This window comes from Eptatretus burgeri, chromosome 7 (genome assembly GCF_056783735.1).
Source record: "Eptatretus burgeri isolate ZD-2024b chromosome 7, Ebu_testis_v1, whole genome shotgun sequence".
In the NCBI taxonomy this organism is placed as follows: domain Eukaryota; kingdom Metazoa; phylum Chordata; class Myxini; order Myxiniformes; family Myxinidae; genus Eptatretus; species Eptatretus burgeri.
The window spans coordinates 103,711,657-103,732,088 of NC_140967.1; the positions used below are offsets into that span (position 1 = coordinate 103,711,657).

The 20,432-nt window shown below is 45.2% G+C and overlaps 1 protein-coding gene across 1 annotated transcript in view; it reads left to right on the plus strand.

The window, feature by feature from the left end:
• Positions 1–437: 437 nt before the first annotated feature.
• The window catches only part of LOC147023979 (cadherin-13-like), a 91,725-nt gene continuing 71,730 nt past the window's right edge, over positions 438–20,432 (plus strand). Inside the window, exon 1 of the mRNA XM_085890085.1 lies at positions 438–592. Within this exon, the coding sequence (XP_085746211.1) occupies positions 512–592 (81 nt within the window). The 5' untranslated portion in view covers positions 438–511. The remainder of the gene's footprint in view (positions 593–20,432) is intronic.

Sequence of the window (20,432 nt, forward strand, 5' to 3'; positions counted from 1 at the left end):
AGCGAGATGCGGTTGGTGTTACCGACGTTACCTTTTCATCAAAGCAAGAAATAAACTTCCCATCGTGGATTACAGATTCTCATGGCCATTTGGTTGATCATGTCTGTTGTTTAAACTTGTCCGCCAATGCAGACGATGGTACTTTCACCATCATGAGTTAGTATTCGATCAAATTGACCCCTGAACCCCACTCAGATCTGCTGATAAAATCCATCCTCTCTGCAGCATCCCCCAATATTGCACACCTTCAATATTTTAGCCCATGTCCTGCCCCCCCCCTCCCCCGTTTTCCCCATATTCCTCCCACTCCCCCATCCTATTGCTATTCCTCCTACCACTCCCCTCCAACTCATACACCCCCCCCCACTCAATTTTCCCAACTCCAGCGATTCTGCTCATTTTCTCCCCAAGTCCCTCTCTCCCACCCCTGCATTTAGGGCGTGGCCAGTCTTGGCCCCACCCCCTCTTCGAGCCTCCCTCGCTCTCTCTCTCACCGGGACCTCAGAACCCCATGCAGCGATCAGCAAGGACAATGATTCCTCGTGCTCGTCCTCCTCGTCCTCGGAGCGTCCTCTCATTTCTTCTGCTCTTGGTAAACTGCACCTGGGCACGTCGTTCACCTTGCTGTTTAGTGTTTCGAGCGCACTCATCTCCAGGTCATCCATTCGCCACAATCAACTTGCACCACCTTGGTAATCGATCCAAGAGCGTCTCAAAAGGGTTCCGCAATGGCTGTACACACAATGATCATTGTGATGATGATGATGATGATGATTGACGATGAACTATTTACTTGATTACGATTGTGACATTTTTGGTTGTGCTGATGAGGATGACGAATATTGTGGTGATCCTGGCAATGTTGATGGTATTATTTATAATAATTGTAGTGGCTGATAATTCGATGATCGATATAATGATTTTAGTTTTTGTTGGGTTGACAGGTCACAGGACAGGATAGAAGGAACATACTCATCTTTGAACTATCTTTTCTGGGTTTAACTTTGAAGTAATTCGCCTGGGTTTGATTCCCGACCAGACTATAAACCATTACCTTGGTGTCTCACGGGCAGAGTAATGCATCAACGAGTACGCCGTCTTTTGAAGGGACGTTGAACTGGGTATCCCATCTGCCAGCATTCGCTGGTGGACGTGAAAGATCCAATGATGCCTCCCGAAAATAGTAAGCCATTGTGTGCCTGTGCCATAGCCGAGTTCCAAAATCCTGCCCCTGATGTGCAGGAGGAATCACATCAGAGGCACAACTGCTCCTCGGTAACAATACCACCAGCGGATCAAATTCTTTACAATAATTGTAATGGGTATGATCATGATGACTATGGGAATGATCATCATCATGATGGGGATGATCATGATGCTGATCATAATGATGGGAATGACCATGATTATGATCATAATGATGGGGATGACCATGATGGGGATGATCATGATAAGCATAATTATGGGAATGACCATGATGATGATCAAAATTAGGGTGATGATAATCATAATGATGGGAATGACCATGATGATAATCATAATTATGGGAATGACCATGATTATGATCATAATGATGGGGATGATCATGATAATCATAATGATGGGAATGATCATAATGATGGGGATGATCATGATAATGATCAAAATGATGGGGATGATCTTGATAATCATAATGATGGGGATGACCATGGTGATAATCATAATGATGGGGATGATCATAATGACGGGGATGATCATGATGATAAGCGTAATTATGGGAATGACCTTGATGATGATCAAAATTAGGGTGATGATCATGATGATAATCATAATGATGGGAATGACGATGATGATGATCAAAATGATGTGGATGATCATGTTTGTTATACCATCGTGATTATAGCTCATTATGATGTGATACCATCGTGATGATCATTATGATAATTGGGATGATCACGTTGATGATTATCATTGTTGTTATATGACTGATGCTTACAGTGAGAGTGACGGTTAAGCAATATGATGGTAATTATTGTTAATAATCAAAATAATGTATGGAAGCCTATTTTGTTGAAGAGCCAAAGTATGCTTGACCAAACCATAATAATTTGTCCAACAGAGCAAATTAATCTCTTTGTTGTTGTTGTTGTATTTGCTACAACCCTTTGTGATTGTCAAAACGATCAATCCCGAAATGCTTTACATATTAAGGACTGCAAACACTGTATAACAATGGGATTTGAACCTGGGATCCCACTCTCATGAGCTATATCACTGTTATAATAAAGGGATTTGAACCTGGGATCCCAGTCTCATGAGCTATATCACTGTTATAACAAAGGGATTTGAACCTGGGATCCCAGTCTCATGAGCTATATCACTATGTTATAACAAAGGGATTTGAACCTGGGATCCCAGTCTCATGAGCTATATCACTATGTTATAACAAAGGGATTTGAACCTGGGATCCCAGTCTCATGAGCTATATCACTATGTTATAACAAAGGGATTTGAACCTGGGATCCCAGTCTCATGAGCTATATCACTATGTTATAACAAAGGGATTTGAACCTGGGATCCCAGTCTCATGAGCTATATCACTATGTTATAACAAAGGGATTTGAACCTGGGATCCCAGTCTCATGAGCTATATCACTATGTTATAACAAAGGGATTTGAACCTGGGATCCCAGTCTCATGAGCTATATCACTATGTTATAACAAAGGGATTTGAACCTGGGATCCCAGTCTCATGAGCTATATCACTATGTTATAACAAAGGGATTTGAACCTGGGATCCCAGTCTCATGAGCTATATCACTATGTTATAACAAAGGGATTTGAACCTGGGATCCCAGTCTCATGAGCTATATCACTATGTTATAACAAAGGGATTTGAACCTGGGATCCCAGTCTCATGAGCTATATCACTATGTTATAACAAAGGGATTTGAACCTGGGATCCCACTCTCATGAGCTATATCACTATGTTATAACAAAGGGATTTGAACCTGGGATCCCACTCTCATGAGCTATATCACTATGTTATAACAAAGGGATTTGAACCTGGGATCCCACTCTCATGAGCTATATCACTATGTTATAACAAAGGGATTTGAACCTGGGATCCCACTCTCATGAGCTATATCACGATGTTATAACAAAGGGATTTGAACCTGGGATCCCACTCTCATGAGCTATATCACGATGTTATAACAAAGGGATTTGAACCTGGGATCCCAGTCTCATGAGCTATATCACTATGTTATAACAAAGGGATTTGAACCTGGGATCCCAGTCTCATGAGCTATATCACTATGTTATAACAAAGGGATTTGAACCTGGGATCCCAGTCTCATGAGCAATATCACGATGTTATAACAAAGGGATTTGAACCTGGGATCCCAGTCTCATGAGCAATATCACGATGTTATAACAAAGGGATTTGAACCTGGGATCCCACTCTCATGAGCTATATCACGATGTTATAACAAAGGGATTTGAACCTGGGATCCCACTCTCATGAGCTATATCACGATGTTATAACAAAGGGATTTGAACCTGGGATCCCAGTCTCATGAGCTATATCACTGTTATAACAAAGGGATTTGAACCTGGGATCCCACTCTCATGAGCTATATCACTATGTTATAACAAAGGGATTTGAACCTGGGATCCCACTCTCATGAGCAATATCACGATGTTATAACAAAGGGATTTGAACCTGGGATCCCAGTCTCATGAGCAATATCACGATGTTATAACAAAGGGATTTGAACCTGGGATCCCAGTCTCATGAGCAATATCACGATGTTATAACAAAGGGATTTGAACCTGGGATCCCACTCTCATGAGCTATATCACGATGTTATAACAAAGGGATTTGAACCTGGGATCCCACTCTCATGAGCTATATCACGATGTTATAACAAAGGGATTTGAACCTGGGATCCCAGTCTCATGAGCTATATCACTGTTATAACAAAGGGATTTGAACCTGGGATCCCACTCTCATGAGCTATATCACTATGTTATAACAAAGGGATTTGGACCTGGGATCCCACTCTCATGAGCAATATCACGATGTTATAACAAAGGGATTTGAACCTGGGATCCCACTCTCATGAGCAATATCACTATGTTATAACAAAGGGATTTGAACCTGGGATCCCAGTCTCATGAGCAATATCACGATGTTATAACAAAGGGATTTGAACCTGGGATCCCAGTCTCATGAGCAATATCACGATGTTATAACAAAGGGATTTGAACCTGGGATCCCACTCTCATGAGCTATATCACGATGTTATAACAAAGGGATTTGAACCTGGGATCCCACTCTCATGAGCTATATCACGATGTTATAACAAAGGGATTTGAACCTGGGATCCCAGTCTCATGAGCTATATCACTGTTATAACAAAGGGATTTGAACCTGGGATCCCACTCTCATGAGCTATATCACTATGTTATAACAAAGGGATTTGAACCTGGGATCCCAGTCTCATGAGCAATATCAAGCCAAGTGCCAAGATTACAGAATACCAAACAGCCTAACATGATCTTCAGTATGTTTAGTCGCAATTTCCAGATTGAAAGTGATGACAGTGTTACAAAGCTTTGTCACGAATAGCTTGTTGGGATGATATCAGAACCACAAGTGTTTTATCAACTAGCATATATGACCCATTGCTTCACTGACAGGAATACCAATGTTGACGTAATGGTAACAAAAAAAACGGTTGTTGCTGTTTTTTTTGTGTATACATTGTCAAAGCTCGTATTAGAGTTAACACACAGTACTTACAGCACATGTAACAATGGGAACAGGAGACGAGAGGCGGGATAGGGAAGGACAAAACAGTGGGGAACAGAGACATTAGGAGATCTGTGGAAGGGAGAGGGTTGGGGCGGGGAACATGGGGAATACAAGATGGACATTACAGGGACTTTCAGGAAGGAAAGCAGGGAATTTTGAAGGAGGTGGGTTTGGGGTGGATGAGCAGGGGTAAAAATAGATCGAGGTTTTGAATGGGGGAATACACTGCTGAGCCAAAACATTATGACCACTGACAGGTGAAGTGAATAACATTGATGATCTTGTTACAATGGCACCTGTCAAGGGGTGGGTTATATTAGGCAGCAAGTGAACAGTGAGTTCTTGAAGTGATGTGTTGGATGCAGGAGAAATGGGCAGGAGTAAAGACCTGAGCAACTTTGACAAGGGCCAAATAGTTATGGCCAGACGACTGGGTTAGAGCAACTCTGAAACGGCAAGGCTTGTGGGGTGCTCCCGCTCAGCAGTGGTGAGTACCTACTGACAGTGGTCCGAGTACGGACAAACCACGAACTGGCGAAAGGGTGTCGGGCGCCCAAGGCTCATCGATGTGCAACGGCAACGAAGGCTATCCCGTCTGGTCCAAACCGACAGAAGGTCTACTGTGGCACAAGTCACAGGAAATTTTAATGGTGGTCATGGGAGGAATGTGTCACAATTCACAGTGCGTCGCACCCTGCTGCGTATGGGGCTGCATAGCCGCAGACCGGTCAGATGCCCATGATGACTCCTGTCCACCATCGAAAGCACCTACAATGGGCAAGCGAGCGTCAGAACTGGACCTTGGAGCAGTGGAAGAAGGTCGCCTGGTCTGATGAGTCCCGTTTTCTTTTAGATCACGTGGATGGCCGTGTACGTGTGTGCCGTTTACCTGGGGAAGTGATGGCACCAGGATGCATTGTGGGAAGACGACAAGCTGGTGGAGGGAGTGTGATGCTCTGGGCATTGTTCTGCTGGGAAACCCTGGGTCCGGCCATTCATGTGGACGTCAATTTGACACGTGTCACCTACCTAAATATCGTTGCAGACCAGGTAAACCCCTTCATGGCAATGGTATTAACTGATGGCAGTGGCCTCTTTCAGCAGGATAATGCGCCCTGCCACACTGCACACATTGTTTGGGAATGGTTTGAGGAACATGATGAAGTGTTCACAGTGTTGCCCTTGCCTCCAAATTCTCCAGATCTCAATCAGATTGAGCATCTGTGGGATGTGCTGAACCTACAAGTCTGATCCACGGCGGCTCCACCTCGCAACTCGCAGGACTTGAAGGATCTGTTGCTAATGTTTTGGTGCCAGATACCACAGAATACCTTCAGGGGTCTTGTAGAGTCCATGCCTTGGCGGGTTGGCGCTGTTTTGGCGGCACATGGAGGACCAACAGCATATTAGGCAGGTCGTCATAATGTTTTGGCTCATCAGTGTATATGAGATGGTGGTGAACCGCTGATTTGAAGACCTGGAGGGAAGAGTGGGATTGACGAGAGTGTGGGAGTTTGTTCCAAAGGCGGGAAAAAGAGGAATGAAAGAGTGAAGGTGAACAGTGATTCGTGATTTTGGTAGTTTCACCAGAAGGGGGTTGCTGGCAGACCTTGAACACCCTGCGAAAATATGAAAATATAGGGGGGACAGATAACAGTCAGAGCAGTGGGGGGAGGGGTGAGGCTGGAGAGCAGATGGTAGAAGACAGAAAGACGACCGACCTGCCTTTTGTGAGTGAGAGACACAAAGCCTCAGCCTCATCGCGGGAGATACCAATGATCTTAAATGCCTTGGTTTCCACAGCGTGAAGCTGAACTATGTGTGAGGCGGAAGCACCAGCCCAGAGGGGAGAGCAGTACTCCATCAGGCTGCGAACGAAAGCTTTGTACATGGTCAGTTGCTCAGTTGGGCCGAGGAAGGACTTTGCATGACGGAGGATTCCCAGTCGGCGACTGGATTTGGAGGTCAGCTTGGAAATGTGGCTTTCCCAGGAGAGATCATGGCAGATCCTGAGACCCAGAATCTTGAAAAATAGGACTTCTTCAAGGGGATTGTTGAGAAAGTAGATTGGGGGGGGGGGGGTGGTTGGGGTTCGAAATGGTCCTTTCGGAGGAGAGACATTGTGAGATTGTGAGATTTGTGAGGATTGAAAGACACGATCCACATGTTGGACCAGTTTGTGATTTTATCCAGATCTGCAGTGAGCGAAGAGGCTGCTGCTGCCTGTCTGTCAGAAGGATGAAAGATGTCATGGCAGAGGGTGGAGTCATCAGCAAAGAGATAAAGAGAATTTTCCAGAGATCATTGATGAAAACCAGAAAAACGAACGGCCCAGAATACTGCCTTGAGGAACTCGAGCCTGGACACGAAGAAGAGTTAATGGGAAAAATAAAATTAGGTGGTGGGAAGATACTGACCGAGCTATACACTCGCTTTGCTGTTGTTAATATTAAGAGAGAAAGAAGGGGAGAGAGAGAGAGAGGGGAGGCGGCGGGGGGGGGGGACAGAGAGGGGAGGTGGTGGGGGGGGGATGAGGGAGAGAGACAGAGAGATAGATTGTAAATTGCAAGGTGTTGTTTGCAGTTTTGGCACACGTACGCAAACACAAACTTTCTTCCTTTTTTGTTTTGCATCAGCAACCTTCCGAGGAGTTCCCTGAATCCACCAGGTTGTTGGTTTCATTGAAATTTGTTAATCCGTTCTTAAGTTATAGCATGACAAACGGATAGACATGGCTCAAATATATATATATATATTTTTTTTTCTGCCATTGTCTATCTCTCCACATCTCCACATCTCCACATCTCCACCTCCCCACATCTCCACATATCTCTCCATCTCTCTATCTCTCTATCTGTCTCTCCCTGTCTATCTCTCTATATCTCTCTCTCTATCTCTCTATCTCTATATCTCTCTCTCTATATCTCTATCTCTCTCTCCCTATCTCTCCCTATCTCTATATATCTCTCTATATCCTTCTTTCTCTTTCTCTCTCTCCCCATCTCTTTCTCACATACACTCTGTGGCTTTCTTTGTTCCTTATGCACGGCCACATCTTGTAAGCTACAAAGTCCAAACTGGGGGTACAAATGCATCTTTGTGTGGGGGGTAACATAGGCTACGTGGCCATGGCCTCATGCGGGAGTGTGGGGGTGGGAGGGGGGGGAGGACGTAAATTTTCGATGTAAATGTGTACCGTGTAGCGCCACCTGGTGGTGGTGGCAGAGGATATTACAATTTCCTTGTTACCTCGGCAACGCTGAAGTTAAAGCACTCTTGTTGCACTGGTAAATTTGTCCTTCCCTTCTCCCCATATCCCCAAACGGAGGGCCAATCAAAGCCTGTCATCGTATGCGAGACATTTCTAGCGGGAAAGGACATCAGGACAAACGTAGGGACAAAAGGGGGTGGGGGGGGGTGAGACGTGAGGACGGGGAATAATGAAAGCACTCTACACTTGGGTAAGTTTGGTAAACAGGATGACTAATTGGTCCGTAAGTGAAGCGACCGGTCGGCTCTGCCTTGTTTTATAATAATGTTGAAGATAGGTTTGGCAGGTGTGCAGACATGTGTCTGATTCGTTCATATGGGGCATCACCTGTAAGGTGTAGAAGGAGTCATTCCCATTTATATTCGTCAAATTCCGTACATGTCGGCAAGCTTTAAGGTTCACACGTGTGCTGGCTCATGGGCCAGGTATACCTCGATTTTCGTGTTGGATGTTCACATGTGTGCTGGCTCATGGGCCAGGTATACCTCGATTTTCGTGTAGGATGTTCACACACGTGTGCCGGCTCATGGTCAGGTAGACCTCGATTTTCGTGTAGGATGTTCACACCTGTGCTGGCTCATGGCCAGGTATACCTCGATTTTCATGCGGGATGTGTTCTTGAAAACTGCGACTTAAATCGAATCATTTTTTTCTTTGTTTCATTAGAAATAGTCATGAAATAAGACTATTGTGGGAGGTGGATTTGTTAGGGTTAGCCATTGCAGCGGAAACTGAACTCTCACTCTCCTTTTTAAAGTCATCGTACAGACTTTTATCTTCCGTGCTGTGTGACTGCTTCACTCACAGACGTCCTCGTACTCTCGAGGTCCTCAATCCACATGGCCAGCACGCGTTCCATCTTCTCCCATGTACGAGCTCCTTCGCTTCATAATGAACTTGGATGTTCATGGCGGAGCACGTTTAGCACTTTCCCGAGTTTGTTGTGCATTTTTATAAATTGTACGTGCGGGTGTTGGAGTCCAAACCTAAGTGCCGACCAACATCACCAGCACGATCACCACTCACCATTCCTCGTATGACGTCCCATTTCACCTCCAGGTTTACCGGTTTACACACTTCCTTACCCACAGGGTTACTCTTATCACCACCAGCACGCAGATAGTACATCTTAGATTTACATCTTAGTACAGCAGATAAGCACAATAATTGTGCGTTTCATGAGAAAAGCATGAATTTTCTGACATCGCTGGTGAATACCATAAGGTTTATTTTCAGATGTGAAGGGAAGTCAGATTTGACCTCTGAGGACCGTGAGAGGTCAAATCCAAGATGGCCACCAGTCCACCGGGTCTAATGTTCAAACGCGTTAAATTTTGGAACTAAACAGTGTAAAAAAACATTTAAGGTGTCATTTCCAACTAATTTTAGAATGGCCATTCGTTTGGTGATACTTTTGAGATCGCCAGGAGCCAAGGAAATGCATTTCGATCAAGGTCAAATTACGTTAAAAACTTTTGGACATTCTTTCGGTAAAGACAATGGATTGGACCCCAAGCAATATAGCGAAACTTCGCTTCCATTTTGACACTATAGGGATAATAATACAAAAAAAATTAACAGAATAGTCCCATGCTGCTAGTCTATTTAATACTTTATTAATAGCAATTATGATTGGTAATGGTAGTGATCAAAATCTAACAGCCTCCAGAACAGAAGCACAGTGCAAGGCACTTGAGCGCAGCTTTGGCACACTTGCACCGTCCAGTGCATCCTTTCTCGCAGCGACAGCGGATCAATTCATGGCACGATTTTGATGCTTTGGGGAGAGTGGTCCAAAGCGGCTGCCACCCAGTTGTTTCCTTTGTCCAGCCCCAGTCAGATGGCTCTGGCATCTCTGCATCCAGGACCAAAGTCCAATGCCTGGTTCCAACAGTTGGCCTGGTAGCAAGTGCGCTTCATGTGCTGTTTGAGTGCTGCCTGGGTTGGAGGAATGTTCTTTAGAGTTCTACACTTTTGTGTGAAGAGCTGTTTCCAGGCATGATTCACTTCCGTGCTCTCACTGGTTCGGTCGTACATTAGCACCACAAATCGCTCCAGCAGTAACATTGATCCTTCACTGACCTCACTTGGCATCCATAAGAGTTCATTGGAAGCATCATTCACCTCTGGGAAAGACTTCCAAGTTTCCCAGGCAGTCTTCTTTCCTCTGCCAGCGAATGCAGATACAGTGTCACACCCTGTGAAAGCGTGAAGGACTGGGAGAGTCAGACACTGTGTTGGATTCATTGTGGCAACCATTTCGTGAACAGCTATGTAACGAAAGCTTGACCCTGCACCAAAGGCAACCCACAGCTCATTAGGAGCTGTCTTGCTGAATGAAGCTACAGCCAGTACAACCACATCAGTATCAACGGTACGTATGGTCACCTTCTTACACCCCTTTTGCACAGCATCTGCCACATGCCGAAGTAGACGAGTGTGAGTGTGACCTTGACCGAAATTCATTTCCTTGAATTCTGACATTCTCAGAGGTTATCACCAAAAGAATGGGCATCCCCAATTTAGTTGGAAATGACACCGTAAATGTTTTTCTGCGCAGTCTGGTTCCAAAATTAAGGACGTTTGAACATTAGACCCGGGTGACTAGCGGCCATCTTGGATTTGACCTCTCACTGTCCCCTCAGAGGTTAAATCTGATTTCCCTCGACACCCGAAAATAAACATTATGGGATGACCTAACTATGCTAGAAATTTCATGCTTTTCTCATAAAATGCACAATTTGTTAAAATATGAGAGCTTATCCGCCGTACTATCTGGCAACACAGTACGAAGGTGTCTGGCCCACACACTGCAGCACTGTTTGCCGTGTCGTCATTCTCAGTGTGACGTAGCACTCGCTGGACAAAACCTCTGTCGCACTTCAATGCAGATACTACTTGAAACGACAAACCGCGTGTGCCTGTGTGCGTGCCTGCGAGCTTTGTGACGTTAATGGTCTCAACCTTAACAACGGTAAGATTGGGCTGTTCAGGAAAACTGGCGGGACCGAAAAAGCCAAAGCACGTGACATGAACGACGTAACTTCGATGTCAACAGACGTAATTCAAAGCCTGGGTACATATTGATGGACGACGCAACGTAGAATCGACATAAATCGAGGGATACCTGTACACCTGATTGCTTACATGATCACTCCTTCGATTTATTTCACCATTACAACTTGCATCCTTCCATTGCTTACACCACCCCATTACGTACAACATCCCATTGCTTACACTATGGCGCAATTACATCCCATTGCTTACACCATCATTGCTTTCACCACACCATTGTTTTAAACACCATATTGCTTTCAACATCACTGCTTACACCAGCCCATTGATTGCTTACACCACCACTTACACCATCGCATTGCTTACACCACCGCTGTTTACATCGTCCTATTGCTTTCACCACTGCTCCTTACACCGTCCCATTACTTATATCATCACTGCTTATGCCAGCCCATTGTTGACATAATTACTGCTTATACCAGCCCATTGCTTACATCGTCACTGATTACACCATTCCATTGCTTACACCACTGCTGCTTACACCGTCCCATTACTTTTATCATCACTGCTTATGCCAGCCCATTGTTGACATAATTACTGCTCATACCAGCCCATTGCTTACATCGTCACTGATTACACCATTCCATTGCTTACACCACTGCTGCTTACACCGTCCCATTACTTATACCATCACTGCTTACACCAGCCCATTGTTGACATAATTACTGCTTACACCATCCCATTGCTTACACCACTGCTGCTTACACCGTCCCATTAGTTATACCATCACTGCTTAGGGCCCTGTCACCTTGACGTTTTAGCCAGCGTATGGCAAGGTCTCGAAATGTATGTAACACGCTGGCGTACGTTGAACTATTGATGTTTTTTTAAGTTTTGGGCGTATAATAACGTGTTGGACGTATGCATAATGTATTAGTAATGTACACAGAATGTTTCAATCACATATAGATAACTTATACCAATGAATGCTGAGCGTGTTGTCGGCGTTCACAACCTATGCCCAACGATAGTGTAACTTATGCATAGCGCGCGGCAGCGTATCGCCGACGATCACGTGGCGTAGGCTATTAATAGGCTGCGGCTCGACGATTCAAATCATAACCGCACTAGACATCGAAGTGTGAAGCCGCTGTCACACCTTGACGTTTTAGCCAGCATATGCCGACGTATGAAAAATTTGCCGAACCAAGTTGGCACACGTCGAATACGTTATGGGTAAGTTTTGTATACGTTAAGAGCACGCTGGCATACGTCGTAGTACATTAGCATACATCGTAGTATGCTGGCATACGTCGTCATACGCCGAGTACATCGAGAAATTTTCAACATGTTGAAAATTTCTCGACGTAGTCGGTGTGTGACACACGTTCCGCATACGCTGGCCATAAGTTGTAGGCACGTTACGCGATCGTTGACACACGTCGACACACATTACTTGTACGTTACTCATAAGTCGAAACGCGTCAATGTAATGGTTAGCGTCAGTGTTCCAGACTCTGGTTATTTTTGTTTGTTTGTTTTTTTCTCTCTTCGGTATGACGGTGATGTTGACACTTCAATTTCTAGTGCGGTTATGATTTAAATCGTTGAGCGGCAGCCTATTAATTATATTATATCATAACCACACTAGAAATCGAAGTGTCAACATCACCGTCATACCGAAGAGAAAAAAAAACAAACAAACAAAAAAAAACCTGGGAGTCTGGAACACTGACGCTAACCATTACCTTGACGTGTTTCGACTTATGAGTAACTTACAAGTAACGTGTGTCGACGTGTGTCAACGATCACATAGCGTGCCTACAACACGTTGCTCATAGGTTAGAAATAAGTTTCGGGTACGCTAAACATTACCTCGACGTGTTTCGACTTATGAGTAACTTACACGTAACGTGTGTCGACGTATGTCAACGATCGCGTAACGTGCCTACAACTTATGGCCAGCATTATGCGGAACGTGTGAGTCATACGCTGGCATACGTCAAAAAATTTCAAGCATGGAAAATTTGTCTAACACCTCGGCGTACTACGACGTATGCCAGCGTACAAAGACGTATGCCAGCGTACTACAACGTATGCCAGTGTGCTCTTAACGTATACAAACTTATCCATAACGTTTTCGACGTGTGCCAGCGTTTTAGCTAAATTTGGCATACGTCAGGCATACGCTGGCGAAATCGTCAAGGTTTGACAGGGCCTTTACACCAGCCCATTGTTGACATAATTACTGCTTACACCGTTACTGATTACACCATCTAATTGCTTACACCACCCCATTGCTTACACCACCACTGCTTACACCATCCCATTACTTACACCAGCCAATTGCTTACATCATTACTGCTTACACCATCCCATTGCTTACAGCAGCCCCACTGCTTACATCATTTCTGCTTACACCATCCCAATGCTTACAGCAACCCGTTGCTTACACCAGCTACATGCTTACAACATAACTGCTTACACCACCCCATTGCTTACATCATTACTGCTTACACCATCCCACTGCTTACAGCAGCCCATTACTTACACCATTCCTGCTTACACCATCCCATTGCTTACAGCAGCCCATTGCTTACACCATCCAGTTGCTTACACCATCCCATTGCTTATACCACCCCATTGCTTATACCACCCCATTGCTTACACCAGCCTGTTGTTTACGCCATCACTTCTTACAGTCCATGGAAAATGTATCATTCCTCACAGCTTACAAACCATTGCTCACTGCTCATGTGCGTTTCATTTTCACAGTCCATGCATCGTGCCAAACAACTCACAGCATATAGTTCACAGCTCACAGCTCACAGCTCACAACTTGCAGCCTATGACAAAACCATCGTACGAGATTTATTGCTCTTTATGAGACCCTCATTCTTCTTCATCATCGTTCGTTCGTTTGCAGAACAAGGCTGTCGGGTGGCATCATTTGCTGAAGAAGTGGCTGTTGCGCTGAAGCAATGCCCTCTGCTGGTTAGGGCAGGAATTATTAATTGGTTCATGTTGCCGGCGATAGCTCGCCTACCCTTCATGAAGGACACTGTGGGAACTTTAATGTCCACCAACTAATGCCGGCAGACAGGACACCCATGTATTGTCCACCCGATGGGCAGCACGCACATTGATGAATCACCCTGCCTGAGAAACACCGGGATGACAGTTTATAGCTGGGTTGGGATTCAAATCAAACGGAAGACCAAATACTGCATTGGAGTCATCAGGAGGAACCCGAATAAGCAAAGAGCAAATATGGAGTCATCAGGAGTAACCCGGATTGGATTCGGGTTTCAGCCGCTGCCGCACTACCCTCAAACTCATTCAGGCGCAGCCAAGTGAGCTTTACACGCTGATACAATGCCCCTATTACCAGTACACTGGTACTCATTTCACCAACTTCAAAAGGATGACAAGCTGAGTCAACCCCACCTGGTGTTAATTCAATGTAAACAGGGGCTTGAACTCAGGACTCTAAGATCCCAAGCCAGCCACCGTAATTGCTAAGCCAACACCAGGCTTCCATGACAGATAGATAAAGAAAGTGAAATAAAGAGTAAAAGAGATAAACTAAAAGAAAGAGAAAGAATTACAATGAATAAAGAGAAATGTGAAAAAGTAAAAAGAAGTGTGAAAGGAAGAAAGAACAAAGATGTCTGGCAGAACCCGGATAGATAGATCTCACCAGTTACCCACCAGGTGCAAACGCAGTAACAGGTACTAGCTACCAGAGGTCCGTCAGCGTGGAAGCGCCCATAGTGTAGTAGATAGTAGAAAAATCGTGCAAATTATGATACAAGCATCAAATTTGGCATTTCTGTTCTGCAGGGCTTTCTAATCAAATCTTCCCGATTGGCCATTTGAAAATCCAAATTTTGAAAAATTTAGATTTTCAAATGGCCAATCAGGCAGATTTGATTCGAATCTCCTGGAGAACAAATGTGCCAAATTTAATGCTTGTATCATAATTTGCACGATTCCTTTCAAAAATTACTGTTATCTGCCCCACTACCAGGCGAGATAGCTTGGAGGCGAGGTTCCCAAACCCGGGGTCATGACCTGAACTTGAACCCCCCCCCCCTCAAAATGCCTGTTTTTGAGGGGAGGGTTTCACATGAAAAGCGTTTTCTCTGACAGTTTTTTATCATCGGTACCGGTACCCATTTGGGTCGCAAGGTGAATGTGATTTCAAATTTTCGGTCATGGCCAAAAAAGTTTGGGAACCATTGTCATCGACCATCCTGTCAGCCAGAATCTCATTAGATCTCATGAGAAAATTTTACTTGCATTAACTTGTCAGGAGAACGCGATCTTTCTGTCCTGGTTTTCCAGCAACATGGGTCATGAATACGTAAAGGGTAAATAAATACGTACTGATTTAAAAAAATGTTTCGAAATTACTAAAACTGTACATCGTCCATGAAATAAAACCCCCAGACACATCTCAAATCGTACTTCTCAAGCGATCATGCCCGTGCAAGATCACATGACGTGCCATTGCCTTTGGTCAAGTGACCCTCCATGAGCAGGAGTGAGGCTGCACCGGCCGACATTTCTTGAAGGATATTTTCATTTACTGACAGTTTTGTGATATTTTTTTCTGGAATCCTGGCTTTGAGAATCTTGGCTAGCTCACTGAGAAAGTAGTGACTGAGTGGATAGAAGAGCTTTATTCATTAGCTAAAACGATGCTAGTTTTGTGCTTCATGTCCTGTATATATGATTGAGAGCCAATGCATCATCGTGCGTTGTAAAAATGTTCTTAACCTGAAATTCAGTTGTTCAAATTTGACCTGCACTTTTGTTTTAAACTACAACCTACTTAAGTCATGAAGGGTAGATGCAAATCCAGAATGTAATGTTACTTATCTCAAAACCATTGTTCACTTTTTCCCTTCCCAGGGTCTCTGCTCATGGAGGAGCTAAACGATAAAGCGTGGAAGCTTTACAAACAACTAAAGAGAATGGGGTGGTGAAATGGGCATACAAAAGGAGGAATAACCCAAAAACAAATAACAATGGCCCTGAGAGCAACAGAGTATTAAAGAATCAATGTGTGTTTCATCCATCCCCTGAAAAATCCATTCACTGCCTTGCCAGCATGAGTAACGTCGAAGGTGGAATAGCGAGGTCACAAACCAAACTGATTGTTAGAGGAGAGATATTGTGCCTAAGGCCAGATACAGTTGTTGTTTTGTATGAAGCCCGTGGCTGCCAGTTGCATAATTTTTTCTGGAAGTGTGGCTATGACGCTGATGCAGTGCCCCTGTTACCAGTAAGCTGGCACTCATTTTGCCAACGTCAGAAGAATGACAGGCTGAGTCAACCCACCTGGTGTTATTTCAACGTCACGACAGGGTTTCAAACTCGAGACCCTAAGATATTAAGCTAGCCACGTTAATCATTAAGCCAACACCATGCTTGCCAGATACAGTGATGGACTCCATTACTTTGTTAATGGTGGAGAGAAGTCTGATATGTCTGTAGTTGAGGGAGTCAGTTTTGGAACCTTTGTTATGGATCGGAGTGACATTTGCAACTTTCCATGAAGGAGGAAGTTACCTATCCAAGGACCTGTGAAAGAGAGAGAGAGAGAGAGAGAGAGAGAGAGAGAGAGAGAGAGATTGGAGAGAGAGAGAGAGAGATTGGAGAGAGAGAGAGAGAGAGTGGAGAGAGAGAGAGATTGGAGAGAGAGAGAGAGAGAGAGAGAGAGAGAGAGAGAGAGAGAGAGAGAGAGAGAGAGAGAGAGAGAGAGAGAGAGAGAGAGAGAGAGAGAGAGAGAATGAGAGAATGAGAGAATGAGAGAATGAGAGAATGAGAGAATGAATATATGTTAGGACCGCAGCACACACATTTCCTGAAGATTCGAACACTTGTGCCATCAGGACCAGTTGCAGAAGAGGTATCGAGCTGGGTACGAAACTTCTCCACCCTGTCAGGGGAGAAGTCCACATGCTGTGGAGAACATTCTGTCAAACCATCCATGCCTTCTTCGATGTGGGCTTAACCTGCCCCCTCACTGTCCCCCCACCAATCATTATGGTTGAGCGTAATAACGAATAAATAAGGAGCAAGTATGTTTCCTTGATGTACTCACCTGCATTTATTTCAAGTGGTTCATTATCTCCATCTGGTGATCGCATGAACGATATTACCTAGTGTGTGGTGATGTTCAGAATGACCTAGTGGGACTGTTACGGTATTTTAATTTTGTATGTCTTGCATCTCTCGGATGATGGAGCGGTGAGGAACCAGGCTTTGAGATCCACCACTCTGATTGAACCAATGGTTTTTACTTTCTGAATGAATGAACGATGTATCAAAGTAAATTATACTTTGTGTTATTAGAGGCAAACCAGATTTAAAAAAAATATCTATCATTGGTGTTGCATCAATGTTCCTACAACCGTTCCTGTAATGACTGGTTTGCTGAGTTGGAGTTGTGTCGGCCTTTGGCATAATCGTTTGAAAGGGGTTATTCGAGAGGATGTGATCGTGCAATTTTAAAGCATTTCCTGAACTCGATTATATTTACCTCCGCCACCTAAGGTGGACGGAGGTTGTGTTTTCACCCCTGTTTGTTTGTTTGTTTGTCTGTTTGTTTGTCTGTCTGTCTCTGAACAGGAGATCTCAAAATGTTGTGGAAAGGTTATGATAAAATTTGGTGGATGAGTTGGGTAGATGATGAGAACAAGCCAATTTGATTTTGGTTCAGGTCCGGATGCAGATCCGGCCCATCATTGGGATACAAAACGTAAACTGTTCAGTCGAGCAGAGGTATATGTTCTACTGAGTGCCGCACTAGTTTTACATTGAATAATTCTCAGCATATCATTAAAATGTCTTCTATGGGAAGACCAAAAAAGGTCAGGTCAGGCAGGTATGGGAGCATGAAGCAGAGCAGTGCGTCGCTGCGTCCACTTTCCGCCGGTACTCCAGGGGCCTCCGTCTGGCCATCCCCCAGGCAGATGCCTGGTCCATCCCCATCTCCTTGATATGCTAATCAACCTGCTGCAAACATGAGACACGTGATTGACCCATTGGCCTCCTCCACTCACGAGACTCCCTCGATGAGAGAATCTGGTGAGCAGGATCTGCATCAGGAAAAGGAGCCACGTGTCCATACAGCCACAGCTGACACTCACGGACTATGCAGGTACCAAATCTCATTTGAGTCTTTCTCAGCAACTGCTCGTTGGACACAGTCAGACCAGTGACAGCCAAGGATTCTCCGAAGAGAATCTTGATCTTGATCTCTTGATTCTCTTGATCTCTCCGACATCATCCCCCGAATCCGGTCCATACAAGTGCTGAAAAGTGTGGGGGTCAGTGCACACCCTTGACGACAAACTCCAGTAACGACTGGAAATAAGTCAGAGATGGTACCACCACATTGCACAGCACTCTCAGTACCAGAGTAGAGTTCAGACATCAGATCGATCAGTTTTGGTGGCACCCCACGAAGACCAAGAATCCTCCAGAGGGCATGACGATTCACTGAATCAAACGCTTTGCAGAGATCTACATAGGCTGTGAGCAGCCCCTGCCGAAACTCTCATCTGCGTTCGGTGAGGACCCGAAGAGCAAGGATACGGTCAATCGTTGACTTCTCTTGTGTAAAACCTGATTTGCTGTGGACGCTGGTGCTCAAGCAGATGGTGGCGAACCCTATCGATATTTATCCGAGCAAAGACCTTGCTTGGCACTGAGAGCAGCGTCACCCCTCGGTAGTTGTTGCAGTCTTGGCAATCATCCTTCCCTTTCCAGGGAAGGACAACAACGCCCCTCTTCCGGTCATTTGGGATGATGACTGTGTTCCAGGCAGAGCACAGAACTGCATGCAATGACCCGTACAGCATTTCCACCAGTCTTGAGAAGTTCAGCATTGATGCCACAGATCCCTGAAGCTTTACCCCATTTCAACCGGTTTACCACAGCATGTGTTTCCACAAACGAAGGTGGACCACAGTTGATTTGAGGGTCAGCAACAGTGATTGGAACACCCCTGACGTCCAACTCGACAACTGGTGTATCAGCCTGGTACAACCGCTCAAAGTAACCGGCCCAGCGGGCCTTCACTTCGGACTCCTCTGTCAAGAACCCACCACCCTCTGCTCTAACTGCAGTGCTCCGAGGGATGGGCTTGGATGAACGCAATGCGCGAATTCCCCTGTAAGCAGGACGAGAATCGCTTGACCACAGGTGATGCTCTACCCCCTCACAGATTCCTCGCACATAGGCCTCCTTGTCCACCCTTAGTGCACGTGCAGTTTTACGCCTCAGCTCCCTGAACAGCTCATTTCTGCCATTCAGCCTGGCCCTGCGACTCTGGTCAATCGTATCCAGTGTCCCTTGAGAGACAAAATTCTTCTTCGCCCTCCGCTGAGTTCCAAGACATCCACCAGCAACATCAAGGATGGTGGTCTTGAAGGCGCTCCACAACTTTCCACTCAGCCTGTTCACAAACTCTTCAGCTACCCTCTCATCCTTGAGCTTGCCAACATCCAGCCTAGGCTGGGATGGTACCATTCTCCTGGATTTAAGGTGCAACTTCAGAGTTGCTACAACAAGTCGGTGGTCAGTCTTGAGGAACTGAGCACTCCGGTAGAACCTGCAGTGTTGGATCATCCTCCAGCGACCATCACAAAGGACATGGTCAATCTCCTTTGCCACACCGCCAGCGTTGGAATACCAAGTCCAGCGATGATGTTGTGGGCCCTGAAACCATGAACCAGCCACCCTCAGTCCATGGCTTTTTGCAAAGTCAAGGAACTTAGTGCTATTCAGGTTCACAGTTCCAGACTCATGGGGACCAACACAGTCTCAAAACCATCCCTATCGGTTCCAATCGATGCATTAAAATCCCCCAAGACTAGAAGTGTATCTCACCTGGGACACTGATCATCCGCAGACTCGAGCATGGCATAGAATGCATCCTCAGTCGGAGCATCTACAGAGACCAGGGAAACGACACTCAAGGAAGTTACTAATCATTCGTCTCATAATTCGCTCATTGACCGGTGTTCCCTCAATTATCACTGGAGTCAGCTTATTGGACACAGCTACAGCAACTCCTTGGTCATGGTAACCATCAGAGCAACCAGACCAATAGTGGGTGTAACCACCCGCCATGATCTCGCCGCAATCCGGTCTCCGAACCTCAGAGAGTGCTGCAATAACGATGTCCAAATGCTTGAGCTCAGATGATAACAGAGACAGGTGAGTAGGGTGAATATACTGGTTCTAGCTCACTTTTCCCCATGTAAATGAATGGGGGATTTTCAGCGATTCCCTTTTTTTTCCCTAAAAATAAACCCCCTTTTTATCCGTTTT